Genomic DNA, 21722 nt, shown 5'->3' with positions numbered 1-21722 from the left:
CGACGGTCTGGGAAACATACCTGAGGATGATCCGAAGACAAGCCATCTAAATTTTGATCCTCTGCAGAGGGGGTGGCACCCCTGCTTCGGTAGCCCGACGACTGCACGCGAAGTGGAGCACTTTACTATAGAACAGTTTAACGAGGACCAATACCGCACACTCTCGGTCCCTTCGCAGACTGATCCAAGTGGTCACCCACCCGCACACTGACCGCAGGCAGTAATGCTTGACTTCGGTGATCTGCTGGGAACCATGTTTTAACGATCAGTCCACTGCGGGACCTAGAACAATTGCATGCAGTGTGTATGTCATGTGAACCCTATATCCACTAGCTATATATATAATAAAAGAAAGGTTTTAATGTTCAGGTAGGTAGGTATGTCGCACTGGAGCTGCACAATGGGCTATTGGCGACGAAAACATGCCATTACAATTTTGATCCTCTGCTGAGGGGGTGACACCACAGCTTCGGTAGCCCGACCGACAACCTACACGCGAAGTCGAGCACTTAATGGTGGAACAACTTAACGAGGGTCAGTACTGCACCCCCTCGGTCCCTACGCAGATTAATCCAAGTGGCCACCTACCCGCACACTGACCAAAGCCAGCGATGCTTGACTTCGGTGATCTGCTGGGAAGGAAACATCCATGAGGATGATCCGAAGACATGTCATCGCAATTTTGATTTACTGCAGAGGGGATATTAATGTTCCGAAAACCAGTTTATGAAAGCTAAAATGTACCCTAAGAAAATTTAGTATGACTAGCTATTCGCGATCGCAACACTCGAATACGCCATCTGGGGAGAGACCGGTTTCATGCCTTTAGCCCTTCTCCCTTCCCTCTCCTCCTTTTTTCAGTTGTATAGGAATGTGCTACGATACTTTCCCTTTTCTTAATATTTTTCCTTTCTATATAATAAAAATATTTCTTAAAATTTCTACGATACTTTTCTTTAGAACTATGTTTAATGTAGTTTTCAGTTCCATATAGTTTTTTAAGTTAAAAGATTTTAATCTATATGAAAATCAAGAGAGAAACTAACGTACTTCCTTCCTCTATGACTTTCCACACGCTAATGGGGAAAGCATGTGAAGTGTTGCCATAGGAAAAGAGTTCTGCTCTACGCCACCTGCAGCCCATTTCGATCGCCAATTATTTTAGAATGACCCAGAGTAAAAACATCTTTCTGGTGATTGCGACATCTCTTTAAGACTAAAAATGAGCTAAATACCGAAATTTTAAAGTGTCCTTAATGCTACAGAAATAAGCAAGCAGAAACGTTTCGCGATTTAACATAAACAACTTGGCTGAATTTGTCAGTTCAGAATATTTTCTGTTCTGATGGATCAAGCTAATGTAAATGTTTGTTCTAATAAAGAATACGAATCGAAATTCGTGTTCCTATTACAGGCTACTAATTATCCCCAGCGATCCAATATGTTGGACGTGCGAATATTCTTCGGTAAATATTTAATTTAAGATCCAGTTTGTATTTTTTTTTTATTTGTTTATGAAATCAGTAAAAAATTTTATTCTGAAGATTTATTTTACCATTCGAAAAACTAATTTCTATCTAATTTTTTTTTTTTTTTTTTTGAGATCATGTAAATTTTTTGATCAATTAAATTTATCAGGTAAATTAATTACTTCTAGTTCAGTTTTTTCTTATTTCATTATATATTATTTTTAAACATTTGGTTACTTAAAGCTCAATTAAGTGTGTAAAGGTTTGTTATTGAATATAATACTTTTCGTTGTAATATTTCCATTTAATATGTTATTACGCGAGATAATGCTTGCTTACCGATATTTGATGACTTTGATTTGGTATTCAGATTGACTTATTCTTAAACAATAATTTTATTCTAGTAAGATGTTCAATAAGAATCTTTTATCAGAACGATGTATTGCCCAAATTTTTACCCCCGTGTCCAGCAGTTACTTGTTGCATTTATATTATATATATATATGCATCTATAATATTTAGGTCATTCTCAAAAAATTATGTGTTTGAAACATTGTAAATTGTAAAAAAAAAAAAAAAAATTGTTAGATAATTTTTCTAACAGAACTATTTAATAGTTTTCATAACCAATGAACAAATTTAAGTTTTGCATATCTAAAATGATTTTGACTTTAACATTTCAGATAAGTTATAAAAAAATCTATTGTCTAGCCTGTATATGTAGATTTTAATGAGAGTAATTTAGCTTCAACTTTAATTAACTTTGATTTTAACTTAAATTTTAAATTTAAAGCAGTGTGCATGTTAGATAAGGGTTAGCACTTATGCATGCTAGCACATATGGTTTGAAAAAATAATTTTTTAAAGCATTCATAGAAAATTTAGTACTTCTGCAAATATTGCTAGGTAAAATTGTAAATTTAACTCTACTTTAAATGTATAATTATTATTTCTAATACTTTAAATTTAAGCTTAATTGTTATCAAAGCTTTAAATTTAGATCCATGTTGGCCCATTCCTGATTCTATATGGAAAATATTTCATATTCCTGTTTCATAGAATGCACCCATCCACTGTCATTACATACTTAATTAAACTTTGTTTACATTGGAAATTATGTTTAATTACCTTTTGAAATGATTGCAATGCTTGAAGCTTGATGGCCTTTGAAATCTCAGGCTTTAGTCATTAATTATATTTTATTTAATTGCTGAATCTTCTGCATTTCATATCAAAATTGAAAGCATCCATATTGGTTTAGATGTTTCTAATATGTAAATATTTCAGTTTCTTGTTATTCATGTTTTTGTAGCAACTGATACTTTTTTAATGAATTTTGCTGCTCTTCAGATGTATCATCTTATTCATAGTCATCTTTAGTTTATGAATTAGTATATTGGAAATTAATACCCAATTATACTGGGGAACAAGTTTTCTAAAAGTTCCTGTTAAAAGTTAAGTTTTTAATGAATCCAATCAATAATAAATTCAATGTGCTGGACACAAAAAAGATAACGGAACAGCTGGGTTATATACATATTTCAGGGTTCATATTTATTATTGTAAATATTTATGAAGAAGCAGTATAATATTTCAATTTTAAAAATTTTAAAGACCTTCAGTATTTTGCAACAATTCTATCCTAAATCCACCTGTTATTTCAATTATTTTATGGCACTTGAAGCTACAAATTTCCACATAATTCTTCAATTTCTGTTAATTTTAATACACTCGAACCCCGCTATAGTGAACCTGGGATATAGTGAACACTCGGGTGTAGTGAACTTTTTTAGTGGTCCTGTCCGTGCATCTATTCAAATAATGTTATTTTTAACGCTTAATGTGAACAGCTGAAAACTTAGAAATTTGGTTATGGTGGTCTCAAATTTCATTTCTGTAAATATCTTTTTCACCGAATTCTGTAAATATCTATGCATTATCTATTTGAGACAAGATTTTTATTTCAATAACAGTGAAAATGGCAAATTCTCTAAAGAGAAAAGCGTTTTCGATCGAGGACAAAGTTGAAATTGTAAAGCGTATTAAAGATTGAACCAGTCAATCGGCACAGTGTAAGGAATTTTCTTTGACAAAATCTACTGTTTCAAAAATTTGGAAAAGTGAAATTTTTGCCTCATACGACAAAAATATGGTTTTGTCGAAAAAACTTCTTCGAGCTGAGAGAGAAAAAGTAAACGAAGCTTTGTTAAATTAAAATGGTTCACTATTCAGCGGGATATAAATCTTCCTGTGACCAGTCCTATGCTTCAAATTAAAGTGAATGAGTTTGCTGCAAAATTAGAGGAAAAGGATTTTGTGTGGTGCAATAGATGGCTGGATAGATTCAAAAAAAGGAATAATTTTTCTTCAGAAGAGATTAGTATAGAAGAAGCAAGTGTTGACACAACATATTTGGAAAAGTGGAAAACTGAAGTTTGACTGAATATTATACAGAATTATGAAGAGAAAGACATTTTTAATGGTGGATTATTTTACTAATTGATTGACAATTAAACAGTATAATTTAAAGGAGAAAAATGCAAAACATGAACAGCTCGAAAAAGCGAAAACTAACTGTCATAGGTAAATCTCAAAAACCAGGGTGCTTTAAAAATATTAAAAAACTGCCCGTAAACTACAAAGCCAATCTTAAAGTGTGGATGACCTCCCATTTTTTTGAAGAAGAGCTTCGACAGTGGGACAGGGATTTATTAAAAGTAAATCATAAAATTTTTCTTTTTGTAGACAATTGCACAGCCAGGTCTAAAGTGTATTAAGCTCGTATTTTTACCACCAAATACGACTTCTGTGTTACAACCCCTGGACCAGGGTGTTATTCGCAGTCTGAAGTCTCACTATAGGAGACAATTAGCTATGCATATTTTAGATAACTATGAAAAAAACAACATGAATTCAGAATGCAATCTCTCTCTTCTAGAAGCAATAGTTTTGCTAGAAAAATCATGGAGGCAAAAAAAGTCAGCTACAATCCGCAACTGTTTCCGACTTTCGGGTCTTTAAAAGGATTTAGAAGAAAAAGATTTCAATGTGATGGAAGAAGATGATGAAGAAAATTTACCCCTCTCTCTCTCTATGTAAAAAAACATGGAATAGACATTTTACGGACGTTGTTGAGCAATTTGAATGTTGTGATGATGAAGTATGCACTTCTGGTACTCCTACCGATGATGATATTGTCGGTAAAATAAAACAAATGAACGATGGTAGAGAAGATTGATTGGAAGAAAATGTTGAAGATTTATATGAACTTTCAGCACCATTTATAGTTGAAGTAAAATCAGCCATAAATGTCTTTAAAATGTTGTTTTCTACAGAAAATGTAGATAAAAAAATCTTGCATTCTTTGCACATTGTAAATAAGGAAATTGGTGAACTCTATTTAAAATCAAATTGTGTTCAATCGAAAATGAAATTTTTTTTTCGTAAAAAGTGAAATTAAAACGAATTTTTAGCTACGTAAGTGCTTTTTCATTAATTTTTGCTTTATTATCTGATAAGTAGTTAATAATTTTTTAATATTTTTCGTAAAATTACAAACCCAATTTTCAATCCTTCAACTGTCTTTATGCAAAAAATATTCTTCAAAAAGTTTGGATATAGTGAACCATCATTTATAGTGGGCGCATTACTAAGTCCGCAGACGGTTCTCTATAACGGGCTTCGACTGTACATTTTTTCAATGTCCCCATTAAAAATGATTTCGTTTTAAAGTTTTAAGATTTTTTTAATTGTTTTTTTTTCTGGCAGTTACAGCTTCATTCCTTCAAATGGCATTTTAATATTCATAATACAATTTTATGTTGACTTTTTATTTGTAATAATTTCGTTGTATATTCATGTACTCTTGTCAATCCCTTTTTAAACAGTTATTGGCTATGGAGTTCTGTACAGTTTTTAAAATCTTGATTTTTTTCTTCATTACAATATGTAAACAAAATGCAGACCTTGATTCGCTCTTTTGAGCGAACGGTTTTTTACATGCTTCTTTGGCATAAATGTTATCGAAAATCTAAACTGGTCTTGTTGAATGGCAGTGTTATTTAGGAATTGTTATTTTTTGTGTTTTTGACAGTGTTATTTAGGAATTTAATTTTAGTTTTGAATTAAAAAGTTGTGAATTGAATAAAAGTTTATTTTTTATTTAAACTTTAAGATGATTTTTTTTCTTTCTAATCAGTTTTTAAGGTTTTATCATGAAAAATGATCTATGTTAATATATTGAAAGTGAAAGTTTTTGTATTTTCTTTTGCATAAAATGAAAATTGATTAAGTACATTGATTATAAGATATTATTTAATATGGTACCCATTAAAATTATTGTATTGGAATTTTTACTGTTATATGCAGATTGATAGATTTTACATCTGGTTGTGAATGCAGATGCTTCCCATGAGTTTTGTCATCTCAAATTTTAGTTTTTGTTGATAGTCATTTTAAGTTAAATGTAGTTAACTATTCTTGCTGCACATCATATGATAGTTAATTTATTTATTTTGAGAGCTTTATTTTATTTAGTCTGTTTTTAGGTTTGGAATTTAAACTTTGGATTCAAAGCAGCCTTGTGTTTTTGATCACTGAGCATTTTATTAGCATTATTTATGTGCATGTTTTAGAAAATTTCTTCATACTTTTAGATTGTTAATTGATGTCCAAATGGGATATGTTGATATTGAATAGGAATTGATAATTTTATTTGCAGAGTTCTAGAAGTGTGAGTTCAAGGCAGCCTTATGTTTTCGATCACTGAGCATCTTATTAGTATTATTTATGTGCATGTTTCAGAAAATTTCTCCATATTTTTAGATTGTTAATTGGTGTCTAAAGGGGATGTGTTGATATTGAATTGGAGTGAATAATTTTACTTTGAGTTGCAGAAGTGGTCTTACTTAAATAGTTATGTCGGAGATCCCAGATCCTGGCTGAATGAGTTGCTGTTATATCCCAAGATGATTTTGTAAACCCTATGGCAGAATTTTTTCAGGATTTCTGTGACAAAACTCTCTAGCACTAATGTCTATCTGCAAGATGCTTTTAATAATAACAAATACATATGTTACTAATTTAAAGTAACTGAAGTGCTGTGTTTAAAAAGGAAAAAAAAACTGTATGTAATTTTTAATTGAATATGTATATTTTTTTATTATTAATATTTTAATATGAGCAATTTTCTTACATTTTATTGGAAGAAAAATGCACTAATTATTTTCTTTTTCGCATTTTGTGACTTATTATCACATTAGAGAAAAAAATTGTGAAATCCGTAGCAGTAACTACTGAAATAAAGATTAAGCAGTTGATTAATCAAATGCGTGTTTTGTTTCGAGATTCGTTTGTTGTAATAAATAGTATTATATTAATAAAATAGTATAAATAAATAGCATTATATTACTTTCTGATTAAAAATTATCCTGATTACTCATTTTTTGACAATTTTTTAACAGGAGACTTTGAATTCCTTTTTAATAATAGACTATCCTGTATTTAGATTTATGTGTTCAAAATGTAAAACCTTTTATCTGCTTTAGATATTAAGGAATTTAAGACTTTACCTCATGTGAATAGTTTACACCTTGGAACACTGTATTTTAAAACTATTGAACATAACATAAGTATTAATATAAGCTTGAAGTCATCAGTTATGAGAACAGTATTTGGCAGGTTCCATAATCAGTTCACTGCTCACGGATTCAGTATTTCAATATTGCCTTTGCAATTCCAAAGTTGTAAGTTATGGTCTAAGTGGGCTTCCACACCAAGAGTACATCATTGGCCACAGTGAATCACCATGCTTCTTACCAGTCAGATTCCAGGTTAATGAACAGATAGTTAATTCCACTTTTCTGAGAATACCATCTGCATATCAAACTGGCTTGATTCCAATAAGGAAAGATGGTTGTTGACTATTTCAATCCTGTTTCTACTTCGTCTAGAAGTTCAGTCTGCAAAACTTATCTCAAAGATGGCGCGACTTCGGTTTTCTGCAAAAAAAAGGGAGAGTTTTAACCTCAGTCTAATCTACATAAAATTGATGTTCTGGATTAATTCTTAAATATAACCCTTAAACTTTCTTAAAAAAAAAATTACATGTAAAATTCTCTCTTGACATGCAACATGACAGCCCGGTCTCCTTGCAAAGCACCACATGATTATCAGAAAAGGTACAGCAAAAGCCTTTAAAGTAAAGCAACCTCACATTTTGACAAGAAGCATTAGTTGATATACTCTTTTGAGTTTGCTGATTGACAGAACATTATAACTCAGATAAAACCATATAACAAAAGTCTTATTATTCTTGTAAAATATTGAAACTTTAAATTAATATTTTTGGATCAACAGGTTAAATTTCATTGTTTACATCTAAATGATTGATACATTGTTTAACATTTTACAAACATTCAAAATAATCTCTGTAAATCAATAAGCTTATAATAAAAGAAATTTTGAATTATTATCAAAAGGGTATAGTTAAGAATTTTTCAAAAGAAAGCTCTGCTTATATCTAAAATAACTCAAAGCTGAGCAAGTTTTTCAAGTTACCTGTATTTTTAGTTTGCAAACTAATAATAAATGCACTTTTTTAATGAACTTATATGAAAACAAAACACTCTTAAACATTTAATAGTTAGATTACAAATATAATACATAATGGGATTATACATTAGTTTTTATTAAATTTTCAATACAGCTTGTGAAGTCTATGGATGATCTTTTGTAGACAAGTGCTATGTATTTTTAATTTTTCAATTTTTTGTTTTTAGGTGTCTTTATATTTTTCCTGAGGAAGCCTGTTGAATTTGAATTTCTTGAAAGAGCTAGTTTTCTTTTTTAAGGTAAACACATTAAAATATCAGTGTTTGAAATATGATTTAATTTATTATTAGTTTTGTCATTCATCAGTATTTTTAGTTTTAAGAGGCACAAAAAAAGTTGAACATGCTATTTGATTTATGTTTATACCCAGTAGCAGAAGTCTATAGGTAATTCCACAGAAAGTATACCAAAATTTCAAATTTAGCATATTTTACATCATTTTTAAGCTAAAACTGTGTATTTTATTGTTACACAGTCCAATTTCTATTAGCATTTAATTAATATCTCTGTTTTTAACTTAGAACTCATGTTTAATTTTCTTTCAAGAACTATGTGAAATAAAAGCCTTATTTAAAAACTCCGTTTTCCTATTCAATAAAATATTTTCTTCATTTAACCTATTTTGATTATTTTTGTTAATATTATGTTATGTTAATATTATGTTATGTTAATATTTTGTTAATGTTATGTTATTTGCAAGACAAGTAATTCTTTAAAAAATAGTTTTGGTAATTTTAGAATTTCAATTGAGCAATTTTATGTTATGTCTATAATAAAAATCAGACAAAAGTTTTCTTTGAAATTCTTTTTAATCAAAATTAAGCAAATTTTTTTCAATTATTTTCAGATCCTTATGTTATTGTTATTAACAAGTTAAATGCTAAGAACAATTTTTTTCCTAGTATGCAATATTTTATAAAAATTGGTGTTACAGACATAACATACTTACATTATTATATCCATTACAAATCAAGAACTTGAATTAAAGAAAATAAATGTTAATGGGAGTTTTTTTTAGTTATAAATATGTTATACGTGTGTGTATGTTCTTTTTAATTATTTGTTCATATGTTGTTCTTTTTAATTATATCAAAATTCAGTTCTATATTATTAGAATGTATTATATTTATCAGATAAATATTTTTAGATAAAATATTTTACTAAGAAGTTTATAATATTTTGAAAATAAATTGCATTTTAAATATTGACAACATTATTTGATGACAGGGATCAAAACTAAGGGTGGTACTTTGGTCCAAGACCGTTAAAATGTGAGTCTGACTACAGTAAAATGATTAGCAGTAGTCCCCCAAACCAACAATCAATGTATAGGGATGTCATGCTGTTTTTGATTTTCAGTTTCATGGTTTTGTCATTGTTTTTGACACAAAATAACATATTTCATCTTAATTGTGAACATTTCACAAACTCTGTATTATAATTTTTTTTATATAAATTCTCTTTAATAAACCTAAATTAATAAAAGTAGGTATATGAATTAGTGAAAATGCATACATACAAGTAGTATGTTTTAATTACTTAGTTTTCTACCCTTGATGTTGATAGAATATTCAAATCTGGATACAGAAAAGCTTAAAAATGATAGAAAATAGTATGTAGCTTTATTTTAGTAAAACTGAAGACTATAAAAGTTAATCAAATTATTCATTTTAAAGTTTTTAATAGAATGACAAATTTTGACTTCAGATGAAGATAAAAATATTATTTATTATTATATTGCTTGTAAAAGTAGTGATATTTATGGGATATATTATTTCTTTAAACTGTTCTAAATTTAATTTAACACTTACTAAAACATTAAAGTATATTAAACCTTATCAAAATGTCTATTTCTTGAACATTGTTCTTAGAAACAGAACAACATTTATACTTCCATGAATCTTAAAATCAGATACCAGAAAAGAGATGTACTCATATGGTGGATTTTAGTCAGAACTTCACTTCTATGTAACAATGAAACAAAGTACACACTGAACAAATGATTAAATTGTGTACATAGTAGTTGCATACATTGTACAAGAAATACATTCATATGCAATGACCTCAGACCATTTGTCATATGACAATTTACTTGCTGATATGAAAAAGTTTGACCTTCAGTATGACAATATTTTTTTCTGAAGGTGCTGAATAACATTTTAAACATTGATAGAAAAACTTAAATAAAAAAAGTATTAGCTGAGCCTACCACAGAGCCAAAGGAAAAACTTAACTTTTCTGATTTTTACCTATAATAAAGTTCATTACAACATTGTAAATTTCTTATAAAACGATTAAAATCTGAGCATCTTTTATTTCTTATTTAATCGCAATCATGATCAAAAAATGAACTTCTTACTTAATAAATCCTTCTTTTATAAAAGATCTATGTAAAAAGTATTTGTTTTACTCAAAAATTTGTTAATAGAATTCTTTCTTCCTTATCAGAGATGTTCATAAAATCATTAAGACTATTTATTTTTAATTTTAAGTCATTTTCATTTTGTAATCTTTTATTTATTTAGGGTTTCCATTTTATAAAAGCTAATCCATAATTTAAAATCAGAGTGTTACGTCCATAACAAATTAATTTGTGCTTTTCATTATTATTAAATTTATAACATTTGATTGTTTTTAAAAATGTCATAATGTCTTGAATATCATCATCATATCTGGCTAGACAGCCCAGGGTGGGCCAGTGCCTTCCTTTGAATTCAAATCCACTTCTCTCTACTTTTGACACTTGTTCGCCAGTCTTGAATATATGTTAAAAAAAATTTGCAAAAATTCATACTGGGCAATTTTGACATTGGTATAAATTACATCTGTAGATTTTCATTTTTTAAAAAAATTTCAAATTCATGGAGGTTAAAAAGTTTCATAACAACAGCAAAGAACCCAAAGAGCTACAAAATACTACAAAAATACTAAAAGTATTTGATGATTTTTAATTAAGCTATACTCATTCAAAGTTTACAAATGTTATGTTCATAAGGTTGGAATAACCCACTCTGTTTCACAACTTCATGGAATAATTCTAAAATTTGTCTGTAAAGTGTATAATAAAATAATTGTATTCAAATGTTGCATTTGTAAGTTTTAAAAGGCAAATGACTAACATTACAATGCATGATAAACTAACTGCAAACTAAAATAAAGTTCTTAAAATATATTAATCAAAACTTACTTAGAGAAGATGAAAACATATGAAAATTAAGATAAGAATATACTTAATGCTACATATAAAGCTAAGCAATGTGATTAAAGGCCACAATCTAAGAGCAAATAATAATAATGCGCAAACAAATGTATTTCCATGCACGAATAAAGCATAAATAATGGTCAGTGTTAACACAGAATGAAGTTTGTGTTTTGACTAAAGAGTTTCTTATTTATCGAACTAAAACTATAGAATGTATATTTTATTCAAGCTTCTTAGTTTCATAATTAATTTGTGAAGATGAAAGAAACTTTGTGTTTTTGTGTGCAGGAGCAGATGTTCTGGTTGGATGGGATTCTATTGCATGGGTACGTGTATCTATATATATATATCTATGCATACATACATATATATAAAATTTTAAACATAATAGAATTAGAAATATAATCTAATTTGATGGAATAAACATAAAGGTTCTCTTCAGTATTCATTCTTAAACGATAGAGGCATTTCAAAATAAAGAATAATTATCCTAAGATAAAGATTGCTTATTATAAAGCCCCCATGCCACAAAAAAATTTAATAATAATACAATTGTAAATTAGTTTAAAATGAAAGAAACAAAGAAAAGCAAACTTACCTAGATAAAGCAAAATAAAAAAGTACGTTAGAGTTAGATGGACTTATTTAATACTTATCAAAATTGCAAAGAAGACAAAATAATAAAGAATGAGCTCTTAGTGGTCATCGTATAATATATTTGGTAAAAATTTAGTAATGTAAAATTCAGTGCTGCAGTCTATGCATATGTGTATACAGTTGGACCTGTTTACCTCGAATCTCAGGGGAAAGTCGAAAAATTTGATGTAAAGAGGTTCCGTGCTGTACAGGTACTTTAAGAAATTAAATTTAATTAAGAAACTTAAAAGTGCTTTAATTGTTTTTAGTAGTCAAATACATGCATTTCTATAAATTAGTTATACCACATACATCTATTTACATAACATTTTTTTAACATGTTATGTAGCTTTAGCATTGAAAAGTATCTTTCAAAAATTTTTGATGTCTGACCTTCTTTGCTTGATAATTCTTTTATGGTTAGAAAATGCAGCAAATCCCTCATAGCCAACATTTTCCTGTGATTCAAGAAAAGTTTATAAGAGTTCGACAACTTTTTCTGCCTCTTTCACACTCACTTTTGGTTCATCAATATGATCGCTAGCTTTTTCCTCTTCATCTGATATTCCTTTGACATTATCTAGGATTTCCGCATCGTCAATCTTCCCCATGTTGCCAGACAGTTTTCCACTTGTTAAAAATCTTCAAAATTAATGTCAACATTAAATCCTGATTTTATTGCATTCCATTCTTACAAATCTGGCACTGCATTTCCAGTGTCAACAGTTTTTATTAACTGATGCCTTCAACATGTTCTTTATCATCTTCACAGTGTCTTTATCATCTTAAAACTAGCCTTTTTAAAACAATTTTGGATAGTTTATCGATGGCATAGTTTGTGTACCAACTGTTTTCTATAGTTCACTTTAAAACTCCTAATTACTCCTTGTTCCATTTGTTGCAATATTGAGGTGGTGTTTGAAGGTTTACAATGACATTTTTCAAGTTAGGCAGATTGTTATATGCAGTGCAGTTGTCTATGAAAAAAATGATTTTTCTCTTTTTCCCTCGCATAGATTTAAACCAATCGCCAAACCAGGGTTGGCAAGTTTTTGACACATGACGGTTTTTACCATGGTTTTTACCGTCATGTCAAAAAAAACTGTCAAAAACCCATAGTTTTGGTAAAACTGTATTCTTATTTGAGTTAAACTGCTTATAATTTAAAATTCATTTTTGGGCAATAAAATTAGAAAAAAAGTTGTTAAAAATATTTAAGAACAGATTCTTGCATTTTCCCAACATGAATACATCAAAACATACTATTTGAAGTAAAATATTAGGATACTAAAAAAAAATTTCAACATTTCCAACCATCATTTGGTTTGGCATATTACATTACTGAAGAATGTCAAAATTGATTACTTTCATTCTTAAAATTTTGCTATGAGAAACACATGTACACATAAAAAGAAAGCCTCATAAAATAAACTTTTCTTATCAATTTTGCTTTCAATATTTTACACAGAAATGATACATCAAAAAAACCTGGGAAATCCTTTTAGAGTTTCAATATTTCTGTATGAATGTATATCCTTCTATAAGAATACATGTATATAGTTGCAAAATCAATAGCAATCAATTACAACATTCATTTATAAAGGCAATTATGTGAAAATAATATATTGTCCGCTATATGCCATAAATTAAGGAAAACAGGTTTTTGACAGTTTTTACCGGTGAAAACACAGTTTTTACCACTGTCATGTCAAAAACCAGTTTTTGACGGCAAAAACCCAACCCTGCGCCAAACATTTCACCTGTCATCCAAGCTTTCCTATTGGTTTTGTACTTAAAAGGGAATAATTTAACTTTAGCAAAACATCTATGTTTTTCTATACGTTCTATCATGAGAGAAGGAAGTTTCCCTGATTCATCTTCATTGGCAGCTAAGAGCAGCGTCAAACAAACTTTGCTTTTCGTTCCGTCTCTCCACTCTTCATCTTTAAACTTGGCAGTTTTGTCAGGCAAGCTGATAAAATAGTCCTGTTTCATCATGAAATTCTTCTTCGTTGGCAAGTTCTGCTGATAAAGAAAGTTATGTTGTTTGGGTCTTATTGTCATTTGTGCTCTATTATTAGAAATTAGAGAAACAAAGGTTTTGAAGAAAAAAAATTGAAAAAAAAACATGTTTAACTATATATATACACATACACACACACACACACACACATATATATATATATATATATATATATTTATGCGCATTTAATAGTTTAGAACAATTGTTTTTGTGTTAAAATAAATAGCAGAATGAAGATAATAATGTGAATTTATTATAAAATTAGCATATAATTAGCTTTTTTTAATTTTTGCTTATTTACTTAATTTTCAAAATTTATATGCATTTGTTTTTTTTAAGGGCTGTCTGACTTTTAATAAGGATGGAATCTCAAACTCAAGTCATTGTCAAATTAAAGAGTAAAAACTCTTCTGAGGTTTATGAAGCCTTAAAGGTTATAAGAAGAAATTATGTGCGAGATTTTAAAAAAATGAAAGGGTTAGAAAGTCATTCTGTGATACCCTTATTGATTTCTTTTATTGAACACCCAAAATTTTCTAGTATATCTCTGAGTATTATTGCTGATGCTTGTATGGAAAGATATTGGATTGCAAAAGTTATTGAAAATAAAGGCATTGAATCTTTAGTTCGTATAATGGGAAGCTTGATAAATGATGACATTATTAATAGGGCATGCAGAGCTCTTGGTAATATTGCAAAATTTAATCAGAAATTCTCTAAAAATATCAATATTTCAGAACTAATAACCAATGTTATTAAATTTCTAACTAGAACATCTGAAGTAAATGCCATACAAACTGCAGTTAGAACACTTCGAATTCTTGGTAATTGTCCAAAATCTTGCGACTTAATTATCCGAGAAAGTGGAATTATTCATTTATCTAGACTCTTATGTTCATCAGATAAGAATGTCATTCTGTGCTCCACCCAAGCTATTGCTGATTTAACTGAAAATTGTAATTCAGACTATGTAGCTCAACTCTTAGAGGGAGAAACATTGAACATATTAATTAACTTGTTTGCTCTAACTGAATTTAAAGTTAAATTGTATGTCACTAAGTCTCTTAAAAATCTTTCATGTCATGAAGCAGCTCGTTCTAGTCTTACAAAAGTTGGTGCTATCAAAATCTTTTCTCAAGTGGCAATAGACTTAACTTCACCATTAGAGATAAAAAGGTATGCTCTGTTAGGACTATGTAATTGTTTGAATTATTGGCATATGTGGAGTGCATACGGGATTTCTATGGAAGATGTATTAAAACCACTTATTAGTGCTCTTACTGTAAATTCTTTAAAAGATATTCATCGTAATATTTTAAATTCTTTTTGCCCTTTTGCTGTTGGAGAGATAACTGCAGAATATCTGATAAATTCCGATTTAATTTCAGTTCTAGTTAAAGGCCTAAAACAGTTCATCAATTGTAATGAATTTCATCATGAAAAATCAGCATATTGCATGAATGTTCTTAGTACTGATGCTGAATATTCATTTTCACGGAGTAAGCTGGAACCAAATCTTCAATTAAATATTTATGATGACAAAGGGAAAATAAAACAAAATGGTATTTCATCTTGTGTTAAGATTGACACTTCAAGAAAGCTTAAAACTCACTCTGATATTGAAAGTTCAAATGCTTATTCCGGTTGTTCACCTACTTCCGACTATTTTAGTTCATCTTGTTCTCCTGATCGCAATTCTTCTAAAAAGAGTCCCACTTTTGCACACAGTGACTCAGCTTTTTCTCCAAATTATTACAGTGACAGTAGTAGTTCTCCTGTTTCTAGTCATGTTGCTGATGTTCCCTGGAAATTGATGCCTTTGGATTTGGACTCCAGTAATCTAAACAGTCGGAAGCTAACTGATAATTGTAGTTCTTCAAAAAAGAGTCCTAGTTCTTCAAGCATTGACTCATCATTTTCTCCATTTTATTACAGTGACAGTAGTAGTTCTTCTGTTTCTAGTCATGTTGCTGGAATTCCGTGCAAGTTGATCTCTTCCAATTTGAATTCTAATAATGAAAACAGTATAAAGCTTACTAATCATTATAAAGTTAAACCTAAAAAATATATGAAATGGAAATTAGAAAATGAAAAGGATTCATCATCTTTTTTACAATCAAACAAGCATGAAGACTTACCTTATTTATGTTATGATAGAGATTCTTCTGACAGTGAAAAATATTTTTCTGAACCTGAAAATGTAGACTTCCTGTGCCCCAAAAGAAGAAAAAAAGATATTTTAAAACTTGAAGAAGGTAAGAACTTAGTCGCTCAAGGTCAAAGTGCTAATCATGGAGAACGCAAAAGAGATGACATTTGTATTGAGAAATTTAATCACTATTCTAACACAAGTTCTATTTATAAAATGGATCATTTAATATTACACTTATTATATGTTCTTTCATGCCACTTAAAACAGAAAAATAATCCTGTTTTAGCTAATAAATCAAATTATTCCATTCTGATGATTTACATCGTTTACATAAAAAATCCTAGTCCAAAAGCAGAAAGTATCTTATTAAGTCTTATAAAGAATAAGCATTTCTTTGAGTTTCTTATTCAAAATGGGTTCTATACTGATATTGAGGAAATTTTTGTGGTTTATCATGGTCAGAAGTGCGACTATTGTGGAAATATTTTCTGTATTTATCGGAATCTATATTATGCTTTATGTGAAGTGGCTGAAACTGAATTTGGAATCGGAACTTTATGTCACATTTTATGTATTTCTGATAAAGAGATTAAGTCTCATGCTTTACTGGCAATATCAAAGCTTGTTTCAAATAGAAATTCTTTGTACAAACTGCTTATACTTGCTAATGGCTTAAGAATTTTATTCCAATTTTTAAGTGAATTTGCAATTATATCTATAAAAGATATTAAATGTTTATGCCAGTTATTCCAAAATCTGAATAAAGATAATCGTCTTTTTTTAAAAAATATTCCTCTCAAGTACAGTAATACTTGTGTATATAAAAATGACATTTTTGATGTAACATTTGTTGTAAATGGTGGAATGGCGGTAGGTGCTTCCCGTGATAAAATTTGTACCAATTCTGACTACTTTAACGCTTTATTAAAAGGCTATTTCAAAGAGCAATGCAAAACTGTTCTTAGTATATCTGGAATATCAGCAGAAACATTGCAAGTCATTTTTCACTTTCTTCATGGTTGCTGCAAAAATGGATACTGTCCTTACTTGGAAATAATTCCATTTGAAATTTTAATGGAGCTTTTATCCGAATGTGAAAAATTTTTACTTCATGACATCAAGCTATTTGCTGAAAACCGTTTATGCCATCATTTTTCACCCGAGACTGCCATTAAAGTTTATCAGTTTGCGAAATTGCACAATTCTGTAAAGCTTTACAACAAAGTGATAGAATATATTTTGAGTTTAGATGTTTCAACTCCCAAAATATTAAATATTGCAACTCAAGATGTTGTGCTTAAATGTTTTCAACAGTTTATAAAATTGAATGACGATTTTTGTGTGTTTGAAGATGTGGAGAAACTTATGTTGAACTTACTCTTGTGATAAAACAGTGTATTTTATTGTACAACACAATTTTCGTTAAATTTGGTAAATATTTATAAAGATGCCTTAAATTTACATACATCAATGTGAATATGTTAAGGTATTTTTCTTGATAGCATACTACTTATCCATAGAATTGCTTTACCCACTGACAGTTTTGATATTTTCATTTTTATTGCTTCAAAATGTTTACACTTTTTTATACAACTTTGGTTCAAATTAGTTCTCCACAAGACTAGCTAAACTGGAGCTGTGGAGTTAGTAGTTGAAATGTTCAGCTGAAAATCTGTACTTCAATACTTTGACTTAAACTCAATGTAAATTTTGACCAAATTTTTAGACCGTATCAATATGTATTACTTAGTAAATATTGTTCTCATTATTTATATTTTTTAACTACTGTTGGAAAGAAATATAATATGCTCTTTTATTAAGCCCTACCAATTTAACTTGAACATTTTATTGCATCATCAAAAAATACAAATTTTATTGAAAATTTTATTTTACCTGATAGTTTTTGAAGAAATCAACTCAACAAATATGAAATAGTTTTCAGCAATTCATAAATTTTTCAAACAAATTTAATTGCCCTCCTTATTATATTTAAGCTACTTTTCAATCACATTTTCCAGAAACTTATTAAGTATATGGTTATGAATAAATAGATAAATTGAAATTATATGTTTTACCTTTTTTAGCTACTCTTTTAATACTATTGTAGCTTGACTTTTAGTTTTTAAGTTTATGAATAAAAAAGAAACTATTTCTTAATAAAAATTAAAATTAACTATTTTAAAATAGCATTCTCTTCATAATAATGTAGCTAAATTATTATAATTGTATTACTTTTAATTATATGTTTTGAGGTATAATTTTTTCTAGAGTGATTGCAAATTTACAAATGTTGTTTTAAAAGTGTCAAGATAATTTTATTTTTATTCGTATCTCTACCTTTTAAAAAAAATATAGTTTCCAAATAAATTAACATCTAAAAAAAATCTTAAATCATTCTCAAATGTTTGTTTAAATTCGTGATATATGATATAATTTTTTCAGAAGATAAATTTTTTTAGTTGAATAATTTAAAAAATTTATTAGAACTTGTAGAAAAATAATGCAGTTAACTTTAAGCATATTTTTTCCAACAAAAAACTGTTAGCATTCAAGAGTCAGTGTCTACAATTTAATATCTCTGTTAATTATTTGAAGTAAATATTTAAAAGATTATTTTTTGTTAATTCATTTGACTTATTAAAAGAAACAAAATTTTAATTGAAAATTTGAAGGATTTTTATTTATTTTTGTATGGAAGACAAGTTAAATGTTATAGATTAAATTGTCTTTAAGCCCTTTTTTTTCTTTAGCTTTGCCAAGTCAAACAATATTTCTGACATAATCTTATAGATATGATTTATCTTTCCATTATTCTTTTGGACTGAATTTTGACTTCAATATTTCTTATTATGCGGGAAATTTTTTTTTCTCTCTCCGGTTGTGATATGAGTATTTTTTTTTATGTTGTGAGATCATACATAGTACACTATACGCTTAACTTTTATTTAGCCAGTTTGTTATAAGACTAAGGTTGTTAAAGATTCATTGAAATGTATTACATGAAATAAACTTTCATCAACAAAACACAATTTTTCACATATAATATCAATGATTTAAGTTTACTGCCGATTATTAAATTTCTATGTTTTTTTTTCTATGTAATATTTCTATTTATGCCATATATATAATGCAAGTTCTTGACTTATTGATTATTGTTTCTCGACTTATCAACTTATTCATTTATGACTTATTGATTTTTGTTTCTCGACTTATTCATTTATGACTTATGGATTATTGTTCCTCGACTTATTCATTTATGACTTATTGATTATTGTTTCTCGACTTATTGTAACAGATATTTTATTTAACAAACTGATCTTTATATTCATTAAAAATTCTACATGAATTTTATTTAAAAAATATTTTTTCAATTGTGCTCCAGATAAAGCCGAGAGAACACATTATTTTTATGTCTTCAAACTTAATGAAAAACATAATTGTCCCTAAAAGATTTTCTGTCAACAATATTAAGCATATACACAAATATGAATAGTTTCTGCTGACATAATATATTTTTATTAGAATAATATATAGATATACAGAAAATGAAAAAAAAAATTTAATGTCAATTAGCCTCTCTCTTATGTGTGCAACTTGAAAAAGGAAATATATTAAATTTCAAATGAAATAAATTAAATTTTTAATTGATAAAAATTGAATTATTTCAGAGCAAAATGTTATTATTCCTAAACAAAATGCTCTCTTTAAAATTACGCATTACTCTTTCTTTTGCTTTTAAAAAAATGAAATAAAACATATCCATCTTATTTTAGTAAGCTAAATGCTACATAAAATGTATTGATTTGTTAAGATGATGATAAAAATGCAAAAAATTTTTTTTTAGATTTTTTGATACGAAATTTTGTGCAAAACTAAAGGAAAATACACGTTTGATGATTGTAGAAATAAGCATTGATATGGTTGTTAATCTCTATATTTCACTTAGTTAAATAACATAAATTGAGATATGCCAAATTCCTAAGCTTTGTGGTAAAGTTTCTTTTAGCGAAATTTATACTTTTAATGTATAATTCTTAATTAGTAAATTTGATTTTAAGTTATTTCTCTACCACGGCATGTCACTAATTTAAATGATCATAGAAAATACCTCTTTGTTCCATTACTCTCATGGTGAGGCTTTAAAACTGTTGGCAAAACGTAACGGAATTCTAAAATGTTTAGTTTTTGACTAGTCTATAATATCTTTTGCAAAAAGTGTAGTACTTGGCAGCTATGTGAGACCACAATTTTTAAATTTGATGTTAAATAATTTTGTGTAAAAAAAAGTATCCATGAAAAATTGATCTTATGATCATAAATAAATTAAAATTCTCTTTTATATTTCACCATATAGAATTGTTACAACTTAAATTATTTCATAAATTTTCTATTAAATATGTAAAACATAAAAGGAAGTCCTCCATATTAAGAAATAACTGTTGCAACAATAGTGTACATTTCTTTTTACACCTCTCTTTTTAATTTGTAATGTTGCATTGATTTCACCATCTTCAAACATTCCAATTCATTATATTTTAAATATATGTATTCTAACTATTTTGAGTTTTGTATGTTATACATGACGTATGAAGCAAGTCTTTTATTGTTTTAATTATTATTTTCTGTATAACAGTAAAAAAAAAAAAAATTCCAGTTTGTGCATGAGTTTAATTGGTTTCTGCTTTTCTTTTCCTTTTTGTTGTTAATTATTTAAGTTTTCATTTTAGTTGTTAAATTTACTTCAGTTTCTTGTTTCCTTATCAAAATTTTTATGTTCTGAATTGCTTTTGAAAAATTTGTTATGTAATTTAAGTATTTTTGTTTAAATAAAAAGTTTTAACACTATTTAGATCAGTGTGATACCTCTTTTTATTAGAATCTGGCTGTTTTGCTAAAAGAAAATATTCTTATTTTTAAACTGTATTCTTTTTTTTTCCCCATTCAAATGTGGAAATGCAGGAGCAGATGCAAGAATTTTTCAATTTGTGTGAAAACAACATTAAATGAGATCAAGTTTTACACCCTGCTCTTGACTGAAATATTGGGACCATATTTTTCAAATTATGACTGTATCCCCTATTCTCTTGTGTTTGATTATCTCCCTTCATTGAGGATCCAAATCTGTCAGGGGAAAAAAAGAGTTTTTATTCAGAGTAAATGTATTTTTGTGCTTAACTTCCAAAAATAATTCATTGGCAGCAAGTTAGTATATTTAAAGTGTATCCTTTGAAACATTAAGAGTCTATTGTAGTAATTAGGACTGGGCGATGTTAAGATTCCAGCATCGTGATGCATCGTCACTCAAACGATCGTAATCAATACGAGAAAAAAGTAAAGATAGGAGTAAATTAAATGTATGACTTTATATACTTTATGGTATATCAATGTATAGTAAATTGATTTTTTTCGTTTTTTGGATTAAAATAATTCGATAGACTGTCTTTTTCAATTTAAATAAAACACATATTTTCAACCTTCAAACTTTTCTGAAAACAATCGGAAGTTTTTAAATTAAAGAAAGAGGGTATTGAATAAATAGTTAACTAGTGAAACGAATAATTCATTAAAATTTTGCATGCAACTTAAAAAAAATGAGAAATTATTTTTAAAGATGAATTAAAAAAAAAA

General features: G+C 28.2%; 1 protein-coding gene across 4 annotated transcripts; it reads left to right on the top strand.

Annotated features, from left to right (window-relative positions):
- Nucleotides 1-1278: 1278 nt before the first annotated feature.
- Nucleotides 1279-20943, top strand: LOC107447346 (uncharacterized). 4 transcript variants are annotated; one of them, XM_071187220.1, is made up of 4 exons: nt 1282-1466; nt 8249-8320; nt 11572-11609; nt 14282-20943. In XM_071187220.1, the coding sequence occupies exon 4, from the start codon at nt 14304-14306 to the stop codon at nt 17478-17480; it is 3177 nt and encodes a 1058-aa protein (XP_071043321.1). In that variant the 5' UTR covers nt 1282-1466; nt 8249-8320; nt 11572-11609; nt 14282-14303; the 3' UTR covers nt 17481-20943. The 4 variants fall into 4 exon arrangements, with proteins under 4 accessions (XP_015917712.2, XP_071043321.1, XP_071043323.1 ...); XM_071187222.1 differs by lacking the exon at nt 1282-1466 and adding an exon at nt 2207-2375; XM_016062226.3 differs by lacking the exon at nt 11572-11609 and having other exon boundaries at nt 1279-1466.
- The last annotated feature ends 779 nt before the right edge of the window (nt 20944-21722 follow it).

This window comes from Parasteatoda tepidariorum, chromosome X1, assembly GCF_043381705.1.
Source record: "Parasteatoda tepidariorum isolate YZ-2023 chromosome X1, CAS_Ptep_4.0, whole genome shotgun sequence".
Lineage (NCBI taxonomy): Eukaryota > Metazoa > Arthropoda > Arachnida > Araneae > Theridiidae > Parasteatoda > Parasteatoda tepidariorum.
The sequence above is the reverse complement of the archived record's forward strand: the minus strand, read 5'-3'. Positions and strand labels throughout refer to the sequence as shown.

Coding starts and splice junctions, on each gene's coding strand:
- LOC107447346 (XM_016062226.3), top strand. CDS start 14,304: ATGGAATCTCAAACTCAAGTCATTGTCAAATTAAAGAGTAAAAACTCT.